The sequence below is a fragment of the Crinia signifera genome, chromosome 3 (genome assembly GCF_055691185.1).
Source record: "Crinia signifera chromosome 3, ASM5569118v1, whole genome shotgun sequence".
Classification (NCBI taxonomy): Eukaryota; Metazoa; Chordata; class Amphibia; order Anura; family Myobatrachidae; genus Crinia; species Crinia signifera.
Window position 1 is genome coordinate 306,464,696 of NC_139219.1, and position 21,869 is coordinate 306,486,564.

At 47.7% G+C, this 21,869-nt stretch overlaps 2 protein-coding genes and 1 long non-coding RNA gene across 7 annotated transcripts in view; 2 read left to right on the plus strand and 1 right to left on the minus strand.

Annotated features, from left to right (window-relative positions):
• Nucleotides 1-21,869, minus strand: part of RAD51AP2 (RAD51 associated protein 2) — a 180,620-nt gene that overhangs the window by 109,772 nt on the left and 48,979 nt on the right. The gene's annotated exons all lie outside the window — the stretch shown is intronic.
• LOC146062429 (uncharacterized) lies at nt 10,148-15,962 on the plus strand. Its single transcript, XM_083174574.1, has 14 exons — nt 10,148-10,372; nt 10,652-10,729; nt 12,231-12,302; nt 12,431-12,514; nt 12,646-12,729; nt 12,858-12,941; nt 13,073-13,156; nt 13,285-13,368; nt 13,500-13,583; nt 13,711-13,779; nt 13,858-13,938; nt 14,024-14,167; nt 14,247-15,909; nt 15,959-15,962. The coding sequence occupies exons 1-14, from the start codon at nt 10,276-10,278 to the stop codon at nt 15,960-15,962; spliced, it is 2,712 nt and encodes a 903-aa protein (XP_083030700.1). The 5' UTR covers nt 10,148-10,275.
• Nucleotides 15,983-19,671, plus strand: LOC146062779 (uncharacterized). 5 transcript variants are annotated; one of them, XR_014471519.1, is made up of 16 exons: nt 15,983-16,133; nt 16,241-16,339; nt 16,443-16,561; nt 16,665-16,783; nt 16,887-17,005; nt 17,109-17,227; nt 17,331-17,449; nt 17,553-17,671; nt 17,775-17,893; nt 17,997-18,115; nt 18,219-18,337; nt 18,441-18,559; nt 18,663-18,781; nt 18,885-19,003; nt 19,329-19,447; nt 19,569-19,671. It is a non-coding gene; the product is annotated as an uncharacterized LOC146062779 (long non-coding RNA). The 5 variants fall into 5 exon arrangements; XR_014471517.1 differs by lacking the exon at nt 17,775-17,893 and adding an exon at nt 19,107-19,225; XR_014471520.1 differs by lacking the exon at nt 17,997-18,115.

Below are 21,869 nucleotides of genomic sequence, written 5' to 3' on the forward strand. Positions count from 1 at the left end.
CCACCGTTAATAGTTTGATATCTTTCTACGCTGCACCACCCCTAAGTCCCCCTATATTTGTCAAAATCTAAACGCCGCAATATCCCCCTAGTCACCCATCAGTCAGTCAACATGTAGACCACGTTGAGCAGCAGTATTCTGACCGTGGCACCAGCGCCCAACACCCCCAATAAACCATCACCCATGAAGGTCTCCACCCCTGGGATCCCTCCTTCTCCCTTGCTGCACCCATAAAATACGGCAACCCCCGTTCCCGGCTAAATGCAGACTCCCCAAGCCTCCCCATACAGTCACGCAGCCTCCCGCCTACATTCAGTCGCCTAGCTCCACTCTAGCGTATTGCCGGGGCATATCATCACTGTGGCACCACAAGTGCCAGAATGACCTGCCACTCTTCAGCGCCGCACACGCCCATTAAACCTTCACCCAGGAAGGCCTCCACCCCTGGGATCCCTCCATCTCCCTAGCTGCACCCCTAAAATACGGCACCCCCATTGCCGGCTAAATGCAGACTTCCCAAGCCTCCCCATTCAGTCACACTGCCTCCCGCCTACAATCAGTCGCCTACCTCCACTCTAGCCCATTGCCGGCGCCTATCATGACTGCCGCGCTCAGTAGGCAGCTGCCTAGGGTGCCGCGATCTCGTGGGGCGCTAAAGTCAGACTTTCCAAAATACTAGCATGTCCGTGAGCATCCCTGTTGTACTTAATGCAGATGGCTGCTGTGCAACATGTGAGACCTCCCCCACACTTTCCCTAGAGGCATACTTCCCTACTTTGGTGCCTAACATGACTCACACCGGCCCTGCTGGCACCACAAGTGCCACAACGACCTGGCACTGCTCAGCGCCGCACACCCACATCCATGAAGGGCTCCACCCCTGGGATCCCTCCTTCTCCCTTGCTGCACCCATAAAATACGGCAACCCCCGTTCCCGGCTAAATGCAGACTCCCCAAGCCTCCCCATACAGTCACGCAGCCTCCCGCCTACATTCAGTCGCCTAGCTCCACTCTAGCGTATTGCCGGCGCCTATCATCACTGTGGCACCACAAGTGTCAGAATGACCTGCCACTCTTCAGCGCCGCACACGCCCATTAAACCCTCACCCAGGAAGGCCTCCACCCCTGGGATCCCTCCATCTCCCTAGCTGCACCCCTAAAATACGGCACCCCCATTGCCGGCTAAATGCAGACTTCCCAAGCCTCCCCATTCAGTCACACTGCCTCCCGCCTACAATCAGTCGCCTACCTCCACTCTAGCCCATTGCCGGCGCCTATCATGACTGCCGCGCCCAGTAGGCAGCTGCCTAGGGTGCCGCGATCTCGTGGGGCGCTAAAGTCGGACTTTCCAAAATACTAGCATGTCCGTGAGCATCCCTGTTGTACTTAATGCAGATGGCTGCTGTGCAACATGTGAGACCTCCCCCACACTTTCCCTAGAGGCATACTTCCCTATTTTGGTGCCTAACATGACTCACACCGGCCCTGCTGGCACCACAAGTGCCACAACGACCTGGCACTGCTCAGCGCCGCACACCCCCATCCATGAAGGGTTCCACCCCCGGGATCCCTCCATCTCCCTCGCTGCACCCATAAAATACGGCAACCCCCGTTCCCGGCTAAATGCAGACTTTCCAAGCCTCCCCATACAGTCACACAGCCTCCCGCCTACATTCAGTCGCCTACCTCCACTCTAGCGCATTGCCGGCGCCTATCATCACTGTGGCACCACAAGTGTCAGAATGACCTGCCACTCTTCAGCGCCGCACACGCCCATTAAACCCTCACCCAGGAAGGCCTCCACCCCTGGGATCCCTCCATCTCCCTAGCTGCACCCCTAAAATACGGCACCCCCATTGCCGGCTAAATGCAGACTTCCCAAGCCTCCCCATTCAGTCACACTGCCTCCCGCCTACAATCAGTCGCCTACCTCCACTCTAGCGCATTGCCGGCGCCTAACAGGACTGTGGCACTACAAGTGCCAGAATGACCTGTCACTGTGCAGCGCTGCAAACACACCCGCTACACACTCACCCATCACAGTCTGCACCCCTGGGATCCCTCCCTCTCACTAGCTGTACCCCTAAAATACGGCACCCCAAAGCACCCCTATACCCGACTAAATCCACACTCCCCAAAGTCACACTGCATCTCTTGAACATGTAGACGCCCAGCTCTACGCTAGCGCATTGCCGGGGCCTATCATGACTGTGGCACTACAAGTGCCAGAATGACCTGTCACTGTGCAGCGCTGCAAACACACCCGCTACACACTCACCCATCACAGTCTGCACCCCTGGGATCCCTCCCTCTCATTAGCTGTACCCCTAAAATACGGCACCCCAAAGCACCCCTATACCCGACTAAATCCACACTCCCCAAAGTCACACTGCATCTCTTGTACATGTAGACGCCCGGCTCTACGCTAGCGCATTGCCGGGGCCTATCATGACTGTGGCACTACAAGTGCCAGAATGACCTGTCACTGTGCAGCGCTGCAAACACACCCGCTACACACTCACCCATCACAGTCTGCACCCCTGGGATCCCTCCATCTCACTAGCTGTACCCCTAAAATACGGCACCCCAAAGCACCCCTATACCCGACTAAATCCACACTCCCCTAAACCTCCAACTAGTCAACCCGCAGATAATGTTTATAACCCCAACAAAACACTGTTAGAGGTTTTATGGACACTGTTTTTAATTGTGGTACTACAGGTCCCATAATGGCCTGGCAGTGTGCTGCGCTATGCTAGCGCTGACGCTCCGCCTCCCATCATGTACTGTGTCATATGTGATTTATTTGGCAGTTGGCAGGTGTGTGTAACCTTTTTAACTTTAAAAGGTAATGGTTCTGGCAGCACTTCATAAACAAACTAACAAACATCACAGTTTCTTCGCGCCAATATTCCACCATTCAGATATGCGCTCCAAAGGCATCATTTAAATGAACAAATCAGGATGCCCTCTATGTATTGTGGTGCCACTAAGCTGTCCAATGAAACCATAGCAATGTTATTTTGAAGGAGGAGCTATGTTTTGCCGCTCTTTTACACAATAAAAACTGTCCCCTCCCTTGCTTAGGCGCCATTTGCTAGAGATTGCTGCCTTGCTGCGTAAGTTTGGCTGGCTTCTCGTTATTGGCTTTTGGATTACAATCACCGGCAGGAGAGCTTTGCTGAGCGGAGTAGTGTTCTGACGACGCCTGGAAGGAGTGAACGTAAGGCGCAGAGGAGGAGACCCACCGGCAGAGCAGGAGACCCATTGGACCGGAACCTGTGGAATTTCTCTTCTTCACTGTAAGCGCAGAACTCCCTCCTCCTCTCCACCCATAGACACTGTGCTGTATCTAGTCCCCCCCCCCCACTCCGCTTCACCTTTTACAATTATCTCCATTACACCAACCTCTGTTCCCCCTGCCCCCCACACCACCAGAGGGTATTCTCCCGGTCCCACCTCCCTACCACCGGCCCCCCTCACAACACCACAGGGTATTCTCCCGGACCCGCCTTACACCCGCACCCCCCATACTTAATCAAACTGCTCCCCTACACCACAGGCTTAATCTCCGGGTCTGCCCTCATTACACTCTCACACACTAACCCCAGCATCCTCTACACACTTAGTATGAATTTTTATATGCAGACTATATAGTACCGTTGGGTAAATGTCTTGCTTTATGTCTTTCAATTTAGTCCTAACTTTTTATATGTACTGTTTAATGTGTCCTGCTTTAAAACAGGTGTTGTCAGTGAGCATGACTGGAAAATAATGCAGGTGTCACTATGGCTGACTTTGCATCCATGGCGACGCCTGTCTTATTCCTCAGTCATCCCCACTCACCAGTCGCTCATGCTGATTGGTCTGGATTAGGCCTTGCTTTTGATTGATGGATTTTTTGGACACAGGTGTTGTCAGTGAGCATGACTGGAAAATAATGCAGGTGTCACTATGGCTGACTTTGCATCCATGGCGACGCCTGTCTTATTCCTCAGTCATCCCCACTCACCAGTCGCTCATGCTGATTGGTCTGGATTAGGCCTTGCTTTTGATTGATGGTTTTTTTTGACACAGGTGTTGTCAGTGAGCATGACTGGAAAATAATGCAGGTGTCACTATGGCTGACTTTGCATCCATGGCGACGCCTGTCTTATTCCTCAGTCATCCCCACTCACCAGTCGCTCATGCTGATTGGTCTGGATTAGGCCTTGCTTTTGATTGATGGATTTTTTGGACACAGGTGTTGTCAGTGAGCATGACTGGAAAATAATGCAGGTGTCACTATGGCTGACTTTGCATCCATGGCGACGCCTGTCTTATTCCTCAGTCATCCCCACTCACCAGTCGCTCATGCTGATTGGTCTGGATTAGGCCTTGCTTTTGATTGATGGTTTTTTTGACACAGGTGTTGTCAGTGAGCATGACTGGAAAATAATGCAGGTGTCACTATGGCTGACTTTGCATCCATGGCGACGCCTGTCTTATTCCTCAGTCATCCCCACTCACCAGTCGCTCATGCTGATTGGTGTGGATTAGGCCTTGCTTTTGATTGATGGATTTTTTGGACACAGGTGTTGTCAGTGAGCATGACTGGAAAATAATGCAGGTGTCACTATGGCTGACTTTGCATCCATGGCGACGCCTGTCTTATTCCTCAGTCATCCCCACTCACCAGTCGCTCATGCTGATTGGTCTGGATTAGGCCTTGCTTTTGATTGATGGTTTTTTTTGACACAGGTGTTGTCAGTGAGCATGACTGGAAAATAATGCAGGTGTCACTATGGCTGACTTTGCATCCATGGCGACGCCTGTCTTATTCCTCAGTCATCCCCACTCACCAGTCGCTCATGCTGATTGGTGTGGATTAGGCCTTGCTTTTGATTGATGGATTTTTTGGACACAGGTGTTGTCAGTTAGCATGACTGGAAAATAATGCAGGTGTCACTATGGCTGACTTTGCATCCATGGCGACGCCTGTCTTATTCCTCAGTCATCCCCACTCACCAGTCGCTCATGCTGATTGGTGTGGATTAGGCCTTGCTTTTGATTGATGGATTTTTTGGACACAGGTGTTGTCAGTGAGCATGACTGGAAAATAATGCAGGTGTCACTATGGCTGACTTTGCATCCATGGCGACGCCTGTCTTATTCCTCAGTCATCCCCACTCACCAGTCGCTCATGCTGATTGGTCTGGATTAGGCCTTGCTTTTGATTGATGGTTTTTTTTGACACAGGTGTTGTCAGTGAGCATGACTGGAAAATAATGCAGGTGTCACTATGGCTGACTTTGCATCCATGGCGACGCCTGTCTTATTCCTCAGTCATCCCCACTCACCAGTCGCTCATGCTGATTGGTCTGGATTAGGCCTTGCTTTTGATTGATGGATTTTTTGGACACAGGTGTTGTCAGTGAGCATGACTGGAAAATAATGCAGGTGTCACTATGGCTGACTTTGCATCCATGGCGACGCCTGTCTTATTCCTCAGTCATCCCCACTCACCAGTCGCTCATGCTGATTGGTCTGGATTAGGCCTTGCTTTTGATTGATGTTTTTTTTTGACACAGGTGTTGTCAGTGAGCATGACTGGAAAATAATGCAGGTGTCACTATGGCTGACTTTGCATCCATGGCGACGCCTGTCTTATTCCTCAGTCATCCCCACTCACCAGTCGCTCATGCTGATTGGTCTGGATTAGGCCTTGCTTTTGATTGATGGATTTTTTGGACACAGGTGTTGTCAGTGAGCATGACTGGAAAATAATGCAGGTGTCACTATGGCTGACTTTGCATCCATGGCGACGCCTGTCTTATTCCTCAGTCATCCCCACTCACCAGTCGCTCATGCTGATTGGTCTGGATTAGGCCTTGCTTTTGATTGATGGTTTTTTTTGACACAGGTGTTGTCAGTGAGCATGACTGGAAAATAATGCAGGTGTCACTATGGCTGACTTTGCATCCATGGCGACGCCTGTCTTATTCCTCAGTCATCCCCACTCACCAGTCGCTCATGCTGATTGGTGTGGATTAGGCCTTGCTTTTGATTGATGGATTTTTTGGACACAGGTGTTGTCAGTGAGCATGACTGGAAAATAATGCAGGTGTCACTATGGCTGACTTTGCATCCATGGCGACGCCTGTCTTATTCCTCAGTCATCCCCACTCACCAGTCGCTCATGCTGATTGGTCTGGATTAGGCCTTGCTTTTGATTGATGGTTTTTTTTGACACAGGTGTTGTCAGTGAGCATGACTGGAAAATAATGCAGGTGTCACTATGGCTGACTTTGCATCCATGGCGACGCCTGTCTTATTCCTCAGTCATCCCCACTCACCAGTCGCTCATGCTGATTGGTGTGGATTAGGCCTTGCTTTTGATTGATGGATTTTTTGGACACAGGTGTTGTCAGTGAGCATGACTGGAAAATAATGCAGGTGTCACTATGGCTGACTTTGCATCCATGGCGACGCCTGTCTTATTCCTCAGTCATCCCCACTCACCAGTCGCTCATGCTGATTGGTGTGGATTAGGCCTTGCTTTTGATTGATGGATTTTTTGGACACAGGTGTTGTCAGTGAGCATGACTGGAAAATAATGCAGGTGTCACTATGGCTGACTTTGCATCCATGGCGACGCCTGTCTTATTCCTCAGTCATCCCCACTCACCAGTCGCTCATGCTGATTGGTCTGGATTAGGCCTTGCTTTTGATTGATGGATTTTTTTTACACAGGTGTTGTCAGTGAGCATGACTGGAAAATAATGCAGGTGTCACTATGGCTGACTTTGCATCCATGGCGACGCCTGTCTTATTCCTCAGTCATCCCCACTCACCAGTCGCTCATGCTGATTGGTGTGGATTAGGCCTTGCTTTTGATTGATGGATTTTTTTTACACAGGTGTTGTCAGTGAGCATGACTGGAAAATAATGCAGGTGTCACTATGGCTGACTTTGCATCCATGGCGACGCCTGTCTTATTCCTCAGTCATCCCCACTCACCAGTCGCTCATGCTGATTGGTGTGGATTAGGCCTTGCTTTTGATTGATGGATTTTTTGGACACAGATGTTGTCAGTGAGCATGACTGGAAAATAATGCAGGTGTCACTATGGCTGACTTTGCATCCATGGCGACGCCTGTCTTATTCCTCAGTCATCCCCACTCACCAGTCGCTCATGCTGATTGGTCTGGATTAGGCCTTGCTTTTGATTGATGGTTTTTTTTGACACAGGTGTTGTCAGTGAGCATGACTGGAAAATAATGCAGGTGTCACTATGGCTGACTTTGCATCCATGGCGACGCCTGTCTTATTCCTCAGTCATCCCCACTCACCAGTCGCTCATGCTGATTGGTCTGGATTAGGCCTTGCTTTTGATTGATGGATTTTTTGGACACAGGTGTTGTCAGTGAGCATGACTGGAAAATAATGCAGGTGTCACTATGGCTGACTTTGCATCCATGGCGACGCCTGTCTTATTCCTCAGTCATCCCCACTCACCAGTCGCTCATGCTGATTGGTCTGGATTAGGCCTTGCTTTTGATTGATGGTTTTTTTTGACACAGGTGTTGTCAGTGAGCATGACTGGAAAATAATGCAGGTGTCACTATGGCTGACTTTGCATCCATGGCGACGCCTGTCTTATTCCTCAGTCATCCCCACTCACCAGTCGCTCATGCTGATTGGTCTGGATTAGGCCTTGCTTTTGATTGATGGATTTTTTGGACACAGGTGTTGTCAGTGAGCATGACTGGAAAATAATGCAGGTGTCACTATGGCTGACTTTGCATCCATGGCGACGCCTGTCTTATTCCTCAGTCATCCCCACTCACCAGTCGCTCATGCTGATTGGTCTGGATTAGGCCTTGCTTTTGATTGATGGTTTTTTTGACACAGGTGTTGTCAGTGAGCATGACTGGAAAATAATGCAGGTGTCACTATGGCTGACTTTGCATCCATGGCGACGCCTGTCTTATTCCTCAGTCATCCCCACTCACCAGTCGCTCATGCTGATTGGTGTGGATTAGGCCTTGCTTTTGATTGATGGATTTTTTGGACACAGGTGTTGTCAGTGAGCATGACTGGAAAATAATGCAGGTGTCACTATGGCTGACTTTGCATCCATGGCGACGCCTGTCTTATTCCTCAGTCATCCCCACTCACCAGTCGCTCATGCTGATTGGTCTGGATTAGGCCTTGCTTTTGATTGATGGTTTTTTTTGACACAGGTGTTGTCAGTGAGCATGACTGGAAAATAATGCAGGTGTCACTATGGCTGACTTTGCATCCATGGCGACGCCTGTCTTATTCCTCAGTCATCCCCACTCACCAGTCGCTCATGCTGATTGGTCTGGATTAGGCCTTGCTTTTGATTGATGGATTTTTTGGACACAGGTGTTGTCAGTGAGCATGACTGGAAAATAATGCAGGTGTCACTATGGCTGACTTTGCATCCATGGCGACGCCTGTCTTATTCCTCAGTCATCCCCACTCACCAGTCGCTCATGCTGATTGGTGTGGATTAGGCCTTGCTTTTGATTGATGGTTTTTTTGGACACAGGTGTTGTCAGTGAGCATGACTGGAAAATAATGCAGGTGTCCCTATGGCTGACTTTGCATCCATGGCGACGCCTGTCTTATTCCTCAGTCATCCCCACTCACCAGTCGCTCATGCTGATTGGTCTGGATTAGGCCTTGCTTTTGATTGATGGATTTTTTGGACACAGGTGTTGTCAGTGAGCATGACTGGAAAATAATGCAGGTGTCACTATGGCTGACTTTGCATCCATGGCGACGCCTGTCTTATTCCTCAGTCATCCCCACTCACCAGTCGCTCATGCTGATTGGTCTGGATTAGGCCTTGCTTTTGATTGATGGATTTTTTGGACACAGGTGTTGTCAGTGAGCATGACTGGAAAATAATGCAGGTGTCACTATGGCTGACTTTGCATCCATGGCGACGCCTGTCTTATTCCTCAGTCATCACAAGTCGCTCATGCTGATTGGTCTGGATTAGGCCTTGCTTTTGATTGATGGTTTTTTTTTGACACAGGTGTTGTCAGTGAGCATGACTGGAAAATCCATTCAGATGGGTGACATGGCAAAGACCAGTTATGTTAATTCTATAATAGAGAATTGATTTATTTTTTCTGGTACTTGTGTAATAGCACGGCGCCCTGATAATGGGTCTCACGATGTCTTTATCGCATCGCATGCCATACACGCAACGCGATATCGGGCGATATTTGCCATGCAATGGGATGGCATGTGATTATACATTGTATAAGCACCCTAATGGGTGCTTAAATGCACCTCCATGCCACCCCTCCCCCCCCCCCACACCCAGTATAAATGTGAGCCCGAAGGGTTACGAGCGCAGCGACCCCGCGAGGGGACACGGATACCTGTGAAGGTATCCGCGTTCCCTTGCGGGTGTCGCTGTGCTCGCCACACTTTCTATTCTCAACTCCACGTGGATAGTGGGGGTATGAAAAGGTCGTAGGACGTGTACCGCCGTTTATACTGGGGTGGTGGCATGGTGGTGCATTTAAGCATTTTAAGCACCCGTGAGGGTGCTTATATAATTTATAATCGCATGGCATTGTATGCCATATACAATGGCATACAATTTTAAAATTGTATGCCATCGTATACTATAGCACGAAATAGCGTCGAATCGCATACCATCGCATGTGAAATGGTATGCAATGCTATGGGCGCCGTGTTAGTACACAAGTACCATTTTTCCTAAACAATATGTACGTGTGTGTATAAATATATACATGGATGTTTATCTATACATAAAATATCTATATATAATCTAAAACATTGCTTTTGTCCCTTAAGTTTATTTTTTTAGAAATGTCCCAGGAAGAAAGAAGCAGGCTTTCTCTCTACTCAGAGGAAGAGCAGGCATCGCAACAGAGAGAAGAATTGGATTTACCAATGGCTCAACAAGAAAGAGGTAGACTTTCTCTCTCTTCACAGGAAGAAGCAGAGCAGAGACAACCATCACAGAGTGCCAAAGAAGATGACGCTGGAGAAGCAATCGGCAGAGGACCCAATTTCACAGATGAAGAAACTGAGACCCTCATCACTCAGGTAATACATCACTTTGTTAAGCTGTTTGATCCACAGGAAAGGACTTCACAAACCAGGTTGCCAAGCACGGCATGGGATGAAGTTTCACGTGCAGTCAGCGGAGAGGGGATTTTCCACCGAACACAGGAAAGCTGCAAGAAGAGGTGGCGTGACTGCAGAAGAGCAACCAGTCTGAAGATGCAGAGTGGCCACAAGCTGAAGAAGGATTGGGAGAAGAAGCTAGAAGAGTTCTTGAAGGTTGTCCCAGAAGAAAGGCCTGGAACCAGTGCACAAGGTATAATTTCTTTGGGTGTTTGTTTTTATGCATATGTAAGGGTGTCTATATGTTTGACTCTTAAAGCTTGCAGCTTAAGGAGTCAGAGGGCCTGCAACATAAATTATATAGACATGCACTTGCATTTTGCTGTTAAAAATCATTCAATATGCTTTACATGATTTCTCAAGGGCATGAAAGTAAAACTTAATCTTTATACAGACTTATTTAATTAAATTTAGTGTAGACTACCTTGTAATGCAATTACAAATATATTAACTCTAACATAATTTTTTTAAGGTGCTACAAAGGATGCAGCAAAAAAGAAGACGGCAAAGGAAACCACGCCGCACAAGCAGGCAAAAAAATCACAAACAGGTGAGGAATGCCATTGCTAATTTAGGATGTACCATTTGAAAGAGCTGAAATATTATTATCTCTTATATATTTGGCTACATGTGTCAATCATCCTTTAGAGTGTGTCTATAACGCTGGGCGGGTCACACATGAAACGCCACCCCCCACCTAGCCTTATACACACATAAACATACACAAGTAGCCAAATATATAATACACACATTGGCCTCTGCCTGCACCAGTCCCCCCGCCCCCCCCCCCCTCCCTGCAGCTGTAAACCTGAGGAACCACAAGTCAGGTCAGTAAAAAAAGTAGCGCATACCCCCTAAGTGGTGCGTCCCCAGTTGCCCCCCAACCCTGCGCATCTCCCGCAGGTGGCACCAGACTGAACACCACACAACAATCTCTCACCCGTGTACATCCGCAGCAATGCCACCAGCACAGCAAACCACCTCATCTATGGACAGTGTCCCCGCACCACACAATCTTCCAACAGTGCCCACAGCCCTCAGTCTCCCAGCACCATCGCCAGCCGCACTGCCCCCAATACGCCCCCCCCCCACATCTCAAGCACAGTGTCCCCACCCATCAGACACCTGCATTCCCACCCAAGTACAATCTCCCACCAGTGTCCACACACCTTGTCCCACTCTATAATCACCAGCCCACCATGCTCTCCAGACAGCGTCCCCAGCTATCAGTCCCCCACCAGCCTCACCCCACAAACTCTCTCACCAGTGTCCACAGCCATCACACACCCAGCACAATAACAAGACGCCACGCACTCAATCTCCACCCCCTCTAATCTCCAGCCCAGTGTACCAACCCATCACACCCCCAATAGCGTCAACATCCACAATAACATGCCACCGCAATCTCCCGCCCTCATTCCCCTGCCAACATCGCCATCAGCACTGCAACCCCACCACCCCCAGACAGTCTCACCATCCGTCAGTCTCCAATCAGCATCACCAGCTGCCCTCCCTAAAATGTTTCTACAGCCTATCGCCCAACCACAAGACCCGGTGCACCGCACTCCCTAGTTATCCTGCCACTGTCCCCAGTCATCAGTCCCCCGGCAGCATAACCAACCAAAACAAACAGCCCTCCTCATCCCCCCACCATCACAGCCAATCTCTGGACAGTGCCCTCAGTCCCTCTACACCTGCACCCTCTCCCACTAATCTCCTGCCACTGTCCCCACAGCTTAATCCCCCAGCAAGCATCAACAGCCCCTACACCACCCACATGCGGCCATGCACCTAACCAAACCACAAAACCGTCAAGGCTCAACCCACAGCCTGCAACTACACAACCCACATTATCCACAAACCTGCCACTCCATTCCCACACCAACCCCAAAGCAGCTACACCCACCCATAGAACCCCTGCAATAAATAACTACACAGGTTAAGGGGGCGCAGCCCCTTACGACGGTGTGAATGGCGCGATGAATCACCTAATAAGCAATAATAACAATTGTATAATGGTTATCTTTTTTTTACATAATGATCACCAACAGATTCCACATTTGAGGATCCAAAGGCGGAAAAGAAGATGACGCCGCTGAAGAAGACTAAAACTTCGCACACAAGTGAGGAATGCAATTGTTCATTTATGTAGTACTAACATTTTCATTTAGGAAGTAATATTTGAAAGAACTGAAATGTTAGTGCTTATTATAGAATAGTTGTTTAAGTAATGACCTTTTTTTATAAAAAGGATCACCAGCTGATTCAACACCTGAAGATCGCCAGACGGAAAAGGAGATGACGCCGCGGAAGAAGTCGAAAACTTCACACACAAGTGAGGAATGCAATTGTTAATTTATGTAGTACTAACATTTTCATTTAGGAAGTAATATTTGAAAGAACTGAAATGTTAGTGCTTATTATAGAATAGTTGTTTAAGTAATGTTTACCTTTTTTCCAAAAAAGGATCACCAGCTGATTCAACACCTGAAGATCGCCAGACGGAAAAGGAGATGACGCCGCTGAAGAAGACTAAAACTTCACACACAAGTGAGGAATGCAATTGTTCATTTATGTAGTACTAACATTTTCATTTAGGAAGTAATATTTGAAAGAACTGAAATGTTAGTGCTTATTATAGAATAGTTGTTTAAGTAATGACCTTTTTTTATAAAAAGGATCACCAGCTGATTCAACACCTGAAGATCGCCAGACGGAAAAGGAGATGACGCCGCGGAAGAAGTCGAAAACTTCACACACAAGTGAGGAATGCAATTGTTCATTTATGTAGTACTAACATTTTCATTTAGGAAGTAATATTTGAAAGAACTGAAATGTTAGTGCTTATTATAGAATAGTTGTTTAAGTAATGTTTACCTTTTTTCCAAAAAAGGATCACCAGCTGATTCAACACCTGAAGATCGCCAGACGGAAAAGGAGATGACGCCGCTGAAGAAGACTAAAACTTCACACACAAGTGAGGAATGCAATTGTTCATTTATGTAGTACTAACATTTTCATTTAGGAAGTAATATTTGAAAGAACTGAAATGTTAGTGCTTATTATAGAATAGTTGTTTAAGTAATGACCTTTTTTTATAAAAAGGATCACCAGCTGATTCAACACCTGAAGATCGCCAGACGGAAAAGGAGATGACGCCGCGGAAGAAGTCGAAAACTTCACACACAAGTGAGGAATGCATTTGTTCATTGATGTAGTACTAACATTTTCATTTAGGAAGTATTATTTGAAAGAACTGAAATGTTAGTGCTTATTATAGAATAGTTGTTTAAGTAATGTTTACCTTTTTTCCAAAAAAGGATCACCAGCTGATTCAACACCTGAAGATCGCCAGACGGAAAAGGAGATGACGCCGCTGAAGAAGACTAAAACTTCGCACACAAGTGAGGAATGCAATTGTTCATTTATGTAGTTCTAACATTTAGGAAGTACCATTTGAAAGCCAAAATATTTGTGGTTATTACTTAAATATTAACAAATAGTCTGAAATGAGTTTTTTTTTTTTATAAGCATCACCAATGCATTCAAAGACAGCAAAGGAAATCACATCGCAGAATACGTCAAAAACAGAACAAACAGGTGAGGAATGTGATTTTTTATAAATGTTTTACTTTAAAAATGACAAACGTACCATTAGTTTATGTTTGAATATTACAGCTGCTGTTGAAAAGGTCAAGAGAAGGGTTTCTTTTGGAGCATTTCAGAAAGAAACCACAGCACCAACCGGTGAGCTGCCTGGTAAGCCATGGTCAAAAAAAAATTAACCTTTTCAGTACAAATATTACAAACATTATCAAATTATTTTGGTATTTTTCAATTATAGCAACACTAATGGAGGAAATGGAAAGTGTCCCTCTGCTTCAAACATCGTTGCAAGACGTTACAATGCAACAAGAAGCTGAAACACAGAGCCAAACTCTTGAGGACCAGCATGTTTCACATAAAATACCGGAATCTGCACAACAAGGTTAGAATTCAAATTTGTGAATATGTTTGATGGAAAAATGAATATTACATAAAAAACTAAACTGATTTTTGTATTATAGATTCACATCAAACTGCCATTCTGGAGGCTTTGAGGCAATTGGAGGAAAGAAGAGCTGAAGATGCTGAAAGGAATGCAAGTCGTTTTGACAAGATGGAACAGAGCATCAATCAGATGAATGCAACCATCAGTCAACAAACAGAGGCAATGATATCGATTGGTCGATACTTTGATGAACTTGTGGCATCAAATGTATCTCTGGCTGGACATGTACAGACAATGCAGCAGAAGATTGATAACATGACCACAACACAGAACCAAGAGAGGGAAGGACAGGTGACTCTGCAACAAATGAGTACACAACTGACTGACTTCCAGGCCAACCATTCAGTGCAATGTCAACACATGGAACAGATTCTACAGTGCATGCTTATGTGGCAGCAGCAGTGCAATGCCAATAGCAGCATGATCTGTACAAGCCTTCAGCTGATGACAGAAGAAAGATCTTCAGCCGCACAAGTTCGTGGACTCCGACAAACTTCACCATCAACATCATTGATTGATCCTGGTTGGTATGCTCGACAAGAGGAAGCTGAAAGGGCATACCAAAGCCATCAAAGACGGGATCAAATGGAGCAGGCTAGACCACAAGGACAGTTGATGCAGTCCCTAACACATGACCGCCGTGTTTGGGATAGAGCACTTGATCTGGTACGGGAAGATGTAGCGGAGGAGGAGCGGCTCAAAAGAGCACAAATGGAGGCTGAGCGTGCCAGAGCCGAAGAGGCTGAGCGTGCCAGAGCCAAGGAAGCGGAGCGAGTCAGAGCCGAGGAGACTGAGCGTACCAGAGCAGAGAAGGAGAACTTTGATCGATTAACACAAGAAATGTGGAACAGAGCAGCGAAGGAAAATGAGGAGAGAGTACAAAGCGAGAGAGAGGCAGACATAACCCAGCAGAAGAAGCAGGCGGACATGGGCCAACAGGAAACGCAGGCGAGCTTGTGCCTGATGGAGATGCTGATTACAGCACAGCAAAAACGGCAAACAGAACAGCAGCAGCATGTTGCCACAGGAAGTGAGGAGCAGCAGGTGTTCAAAGGACCAAAGGACAAGGTTCTCAGATCCACAAAGGAGGTCATTGCTGCAAGAATGGCAAATGAGAAGGCTGACGGAGCCAAGGAGGAGCATTCTTGGGGAGTGGTTAAAGGAAACAAGAACAAAGGCCAGCAGAAGGAGCAGAAAGACACGGCACAACAGGAGACACCGGCAAGCATGCGCCTGACAGACATGTTGACGACAGCACAACAAAACCGGGCAAGTTTAAAGAAGCAGCATATGGCCACAGGAAGTAAGGAGCACAAGGTTGTCAGAGGAACAAAGGAAAAGGTGGTTGGAGCCATAAAGGAGGGCAAGGCAGGAAGACAAAAAAGGACAAAGGCTGGCACAGCACAGGAGGAGCTTCATTGGAGAGTGGTGTATGACAAGAAAGAGACAGAACAGCTGAAGGAGCAGGCTCTCAAAGCTCCAAAGGTCAAGGTGTTCAGAGAACCAAAGGAGGTGAAGCAGGCCAGAGAACCAAAGGAGGTGAAGCAGGCCAGAGAACCAAAGGAGGTGAAGCAGGCCAGAGAACCAAAGGAGGTGAAGCAGGCCAGAGAACCAAAGGAGGTGAAGCAGGCCAGAGAACCAAAGGAGGTGAAGCAGGCCAGAGAACCAAAGGAGGTGAAGCAGGCCAGAGAACCAAAGGAGGTGAAGCAGGCCAGAGAACCAAAGGAGGTGAAGCAGGCCAGAGAACCAAAGGTGGACCAGGAGGGCAGAGCCCCAAAGGTGGACCAGGAGGGCAGAGCCCCAAAGGTGGACCAGGAGGGCAGAGCCCCAAAGGTGGACCAGGAGGGCAGAGCCCCAAAGGTGGACCCTGAAAAAGAAAAAGATGACCAAGCCTAACCTAAAGGTAACTTTAATTATATTTTATTTACTTTTGTATGTTAAATAAATCTGTTGAATAATGCTTATGCATGATTTTATTTCCATTTGAAAATAACTTTGTTTTCCATCAAGGCACTACAACAGAAGGCTGCCACACTATCAAGCATCAAGGGGTCCAGTCTGCAAAGAGACGACGGGCTGTCATAAGGCTTTCCAGTGCTGCGGCAGAGGGTAAGTTGCCTCATGCTTTCTTCGCAGGGCAAGAGTGATGTAGGGTAAGGGACAGATAGCAGAGGGTTGAAAACTTTAGTCAATAACTCACACTTTCTTTCAGAAATAACGTCCAAGAAGGCTCTGCACCTCTGCCACACTGAAGATTCGTCAAGCATCAAGGGGTCCAGTCTGCAAAGAGAAGACGGGCTGTCATAAGGCTTTCCAGTGCTGCGGCAGAGGGTAAGTTGCCTCATGCTTTCTTCGCAGGGCAAGAGTGATGTAGGGTAAGGGACAGATAGCAGAGGGTTGAAAACTTTAGTCAATAACTAACACTTTCTTTCAGAAATAACGTTCAAGAAGGCTCTGCACCTCTGCCACACTGAAGATTCGTCAAGCATCAAGGGGTCCAGTCTGCAAAGAGAAGACGGGCTGTCATAAGGCTTTCCAGTGCTGCGGCAGAGGGTAAGTTGCCTCATGCTTTCTTCGCAGGGCAAGAGTGATGTAGGGTAAGGGACAGATAGCAGAGGGTTGAAAACTTTAGTCAATAACTCACACTTTCTTTCAGAAATAACGTTCAAGAAGGCTCTGCACCTCTGCCACACTGAAGATTCGTCAAGCATCAAGGGGTCCAGTCTGCAAAGAGAAGACGGGCTGTCATAAGGCTTTCCAGTGCTGCGGCAGAGGGTAAGTTGCCTCATGCTTTCTTCGCAGGGCAAGAGTGATGTAGGGTAAGGGACAGATAGCAGAGGGTTGAAAACTTTAGTCAATAACTAACACTTTCTTTCAGAAATAACGTTCAAGAAGGCTCTGCACCTCTGCCACACTGAAGATTCGTCAAGCATCAAGGGGTCCAGTCTGCAAAGAGACAACGGGCTGTCATAAGGCTTTCCAGTGCTGCGGCAGAGGGTAAGTTGCCTCAGGCTTTCTTCGCAGGGCAAGAGTGATGTAGGGTAAGGGACAGATAGCAGAGGGTTGAAAACTTTAGTCAATAACTCACACTTTCTTTCAGAAATAACGTTCAAGAAGGCTCTGCACCTCTGCCACACTGAAGATTCGTCAAGCATCAAGGGGTCCAGTCTGCAAAGAGAAGACGGGCTGTCATAAGGCTTTCCAGTGCTGCGGCAGAGGGTAAGTTGCCTCAGGCTTTCTTCGCAGGGCAAGAGTGATGTAGGGTAAGGGACAGATAGCAGAGGGTTGAAAACTTTAGTCAATAACTCACACTTTCTTTCAGAAATAACGTTCAAGAAGGCTCTGCACCTCTGCCACACTGAAGATTCGTCAAGCATCAAGGGGTCCAGTCTGCAAAGAGACAACGGGCTGTCATAAGGCTTTCCAGTGCTGCGGCAGAGGGTAAGTTGCCTCAGGCTTTCTTCGCAGGGCAAGAGTGATGTAGGGTAAGGGACAGATAGCAGAGGGTTGAAAACTTTAGTCAATAACTCACACTTTCTTTCAGAAATAACGTCCAAGAAGGTTCTGCACCTCTGCCACACTGAAGATTCGTCAAGCATCAAGGGGTCCAGTCTGCAAAGAGAAGACGGGCTGTCATAAGGCTTTCCAGTGCTGCGGCAGAGGGTAAGTTGCCTCAGGCTTTCTTCGCAGGGCAAGAGTGATGTAGGGTAAGGGACAGATAGCAGAGGGTTGAAAACTTTAGTCAATAACTCACACTTTCTTTCAGAAATAACGTTCAAGAAGGCTCTGCACCTCTGCCACACTGAAGATTCGTCAAGCATCAAGGGGTCCAGTCTGAAAAGAGACAACGGGCTGTCATAAGGCTTTCCAGTGCTGCGGCAGAGGGTAAGTTGCCTCATGCTTTCTTCGCAGGGCAAGAGTGATGTAGGGTAAGGGACAGATAGCAGAGGGTTGAAAACTTTAGTCAATAACTCACACTTTCTTTCAGAAATAACGTTCAAGAAGGCTCTGCACCTCTGCCACACTGAAGATTCGTCAAGCATCAAGGGGTCCAGTCTGCAAAGAGACAACGGGCTGTCATAAGGCTTTCCAGTGCTGCGGCAGAGGGTAAGTTGCCTCAGGCTTTCTTCGCAGGGCAAGAGTGATGTAGGGTAAGGGACAGATAGCAGAGGGTTGAAAACTTTAGTCAATAACTCACACTTTCTTTCAGAAATAACGTCCAAGAAGGTTCTGCACCTCTGCCACACTGAAGATTCGTCAAGCATCAAGGGGTCCAGTCTGCAAAGAGACGACGGGCTGTCATAAGGCTTTCCAGTGCTGCGGCAGAGGGTAAGTTGCCTCATGCTTTCTTCGCAGGGCAAGAGTGATGTAGGGTAAGGGACAGATAGCAGAGGGTTGAAAACTTTAGTCAATAACTCACACTTTCTTTCAGAAATAACGTTCAAGAAGGCTCTGCACCTCTGCCACACTGAAGATTCGTCAAGCATCAAGGGGTCCAGTCTGCAAAGAGACAACGGGCTGTCATAAGGCTTTCCAGTGCTGCGGCAGAGGGTAAGTTGCCTCAGGCTTTCTTCGCAGGGCAAGAGTGATGTAGGGTAAGGGACAGATAGCAGAGGGTTGAAAACTTTAGTCAATAACTCACACTTTCTTTCAGAAATAACGTTCAAGAAGGCTCTGCACCTCTGCCACACTGAAGATTCGTCAAGCATCAAGGGGTCCAGTCTGCAAAGAGAAGACGGGCTGTCATAAGGCTTTCCAGTGCTGCGGCAGAGGGTAAGTTGCCTCAGGCTTTCTTCGCAGGGCAAGAGTGATGTAGGGTAAGGGACAGATAGCAGAGGGTTGAAAACTTTAGTCAATAACTCACACTTTCTTTCAGAAATAACGTCCAAGAAGGTTCTGCACCTCTGCCACACTGAAGATTCGTCAAGCATCAAGGGGTCCAGTCTGCAAAGAGACAACGGGCTGTCATAAGGCTTTCCAGTGCTGCGGCAGAGGGTAAGTTGCCTCAGGCTTTCTTCGCAGGGCAAGAGTGATGTAGGGTAAGGGACAGATAGCAGAGGGTTGAAAACTTTAGTCAATAACTCACACTTTCTTTCAGAAATAACGTTCAAGAAGGCTCTGCACCTCTGCCACACTGAAGATTCGTCAAGCATCAAGGGGTCCAGTCTGCAAAGAGAAGACGGGCTGTCATAAGGCTTTCCAGTGCTGCGGCAGAGGGTAAGTTGCCTCAAGCTTTCTTCGCAGGGTTAGAGATTCGTCAGAGAACCTGGCAGGAGTAGATATGAACTTACTTTTGTTTTTTTTTCCTTTTGCTTCACGTCCATCACGACAAATCCAGAGGGAACAGGAGAAGACGTCGGCACAGAAGCGTGCAAGGGTCCAGCCTGGGAAGAGAAGACAATGAGGAGGCTGGCATAGGGCTATCAAGGGAGCTGAATCGGGTAAGTTTGTTGCATCAACACACAAGCAAAGAGGGTAGACTTTTTGTAGGAAAGGGGGCTTGGCAAGTATAGAGGGTCAGAGGTAGAAGAGAACCTGGCAGGAGTAGATATGAACTTACTTTTTTTTTTTTTTTCCTTTTGCTTCACGTCCATCACGACAAATCCAGAGGGAACAGGAGAAGACGTCGGCACAGAAGCGTGCAAGGGTCCAGCCTGGGAAGAGAAGACAATGAGGAGGCTGGCATAGGGCTATCAAGGGAGCTGAATCGGGTAAGTTTGTTGCATCAACACACAAGCAAAGAGGGTACACTTTTTGTAGGAAAGGGGGCTTGGCAAGTATAGAGGGTCAGACGTAGAAGAGAACCTGGCAGGAGTAGATATGAACTTACTTTTTGTTTTTTTTTTCCTTTTGCTTCACGTCCATCACGACAAATCCAGAGGGAACAGGAGAAGACGTCGGCACAGAAGCGTGCAAGGGTCCAGCCTGGGAAGAGAAGACAATGAGGAGGCTGGCATAGGGCTATCAAGGGAGCTGAATCGGGTAAGTTTGTTGCATCAACACACAAGCAAAGAGGGTACACTTTTTGTAGGAAAGGGGGAGTTAGGGAAAGGTAAAAAGAGATGGTAACAGGGACAAATTTTTAAACAAGATACTATAGTGCCCATAAATAACTTAGATTTTGTTGGGGGGGTTGCATCCTTCAAGCCAAGACCATCCAGAGGGAACAGGAGAAGACGTCGGCACAGAAGCGTGCAAGGGTCCAGCCTGGGAAGAGAAGACAATGAGGAGGCTGGCATAGGGCTATCAAGGGAGCTGAATCGGGTAAGTTTGTTGCATCAACACACAAGCAAAGAGGGTAGACTTTTTGTAGGAAAGGGGGCTTGGCAAGTATAGAGGGTCAGAGGTAGAAGAGAACCTGGCAGGAGTAGATATGAACTTACTTTTTTTTTTTTTTTCCTTTTGCTTCACGTCCATCACGACAAATCCAGAGGGAACAGGAGAAGACGTCGGCACAGAAGCGTGCAAGGGTCCAGCCTGGGAAGAGAAGACAATGAGGAGGCTGGCATAGGGCTATCAAGGGAGCTGAATCGGGTAAGTTTGTTGCATCAACACACAAGCAAAGAGGGTACACTTTTTGTAGGAAAGGGGGAGTTAGGGAAAGGTAAAAAGAGATGGTAACAGGGACAAATTTTTAAACAAGATACTATAGTGCCCATAAATAACTTAGATTTTGTTGGGGGGGTTGCATCCTTCAAGCCAAGACCATCCAGAGGGAACAGGAGAAGACGTCGGCACAGAAGCGTGCAAGGGTCCAGCCTGGGAAGAGAAGACAATGAGGAGGCTGGCATAGGGCTATCAAGGGAGCTGAATCGGGTAAGTTTGTTGCATCAACACACAAGCAAAGAGGGTAGACTTTTTGTAGGAAAGGGGGCTTGGCAAGTATAGAGGGTCAGAGGTAGAAGAGAACCTGGCAGGAGTAGATATGAACTTACTTTTTTTTTTTTTTTTTCCTTTTGCTTCACGTCCATCACGACAAATCCAGAGGGAACAGGAGAAGACGTCGGCACAGAAGCGTGCAAGGGTCCAGCCTGGGAAGAGAAGACAATGAGGAGGCTGGCATAGGGCTATCAAGGGAGCTGAATCGGGTAAGTTTGTTGCATCAACACACAAGCAAAGAGGGTACACTTTTTGTAGGAAAGGGGGCTTGGCAAGTATAGAGGGTCAGAGGTAGAAGAGAACCTGGCAGGAGTAGATATGAACTTACTTTTGTTTTTTTTTCCTTTTGCTTCACGTCCATCACGACAAATCCAGAGGGAACAGGAGAAGACGTCGGCACAGAAGCGTGCAAGGGTCCAGCCTGGGAAGAGAAGACAATGAGGAGGCTGGCATAGGGCTATCAAGGGAGCTGAATCGGGTAAGTTTGTTGCATCAACACACAAGCAAAGAGGGTACACTTTTTGTAGGAAAGGGGGAGTTAGGGAAAGGTAAAAAGAGATGGTAACAGGGACAAATTTTTAAACAAGATACTATAGTGCCCATAAATAACTTAGATTTTGTTGGGGGGGTTGCATCCTTCAAGCCAAGACCATCCAGAGGGAACAGGAGAAGACGTCGGCACAGAAGCGTGCAAGGGTCCAGCCTGGGAAGAGAAGACAATGAGGAGGCTGGCATAGGGCTATCAAGGGAGCTGAATCGG

What these genes read in the sequence shown, in the direction of transcription:
- LOC146062429 (XM_083174574.1), top strand. Translation starts at nt 10,276, where the DNA reads ATGCAGAGTGGCCACAAGCTGAAGAAGGATTGGGAGAAGAAGCTAGAA. An exon ending in GACTAAAACTTCGCACACAA is followed by an intron (nt 13,584 to 13,710) that starts GTGAGGAATGCA and finishes TTTTTTTATAAG; the next exon opens with CATCACCAATGCATTCAAAG. An exon ending in ACCAACCGGTGAGCTGCCTG is followed by an intron (nt 13,939 to 14,023) that starts GTAAGCCATGGT and finishes TTTCAATTATAG; the next exon opens with CAACACTAATGGAGGAAATG.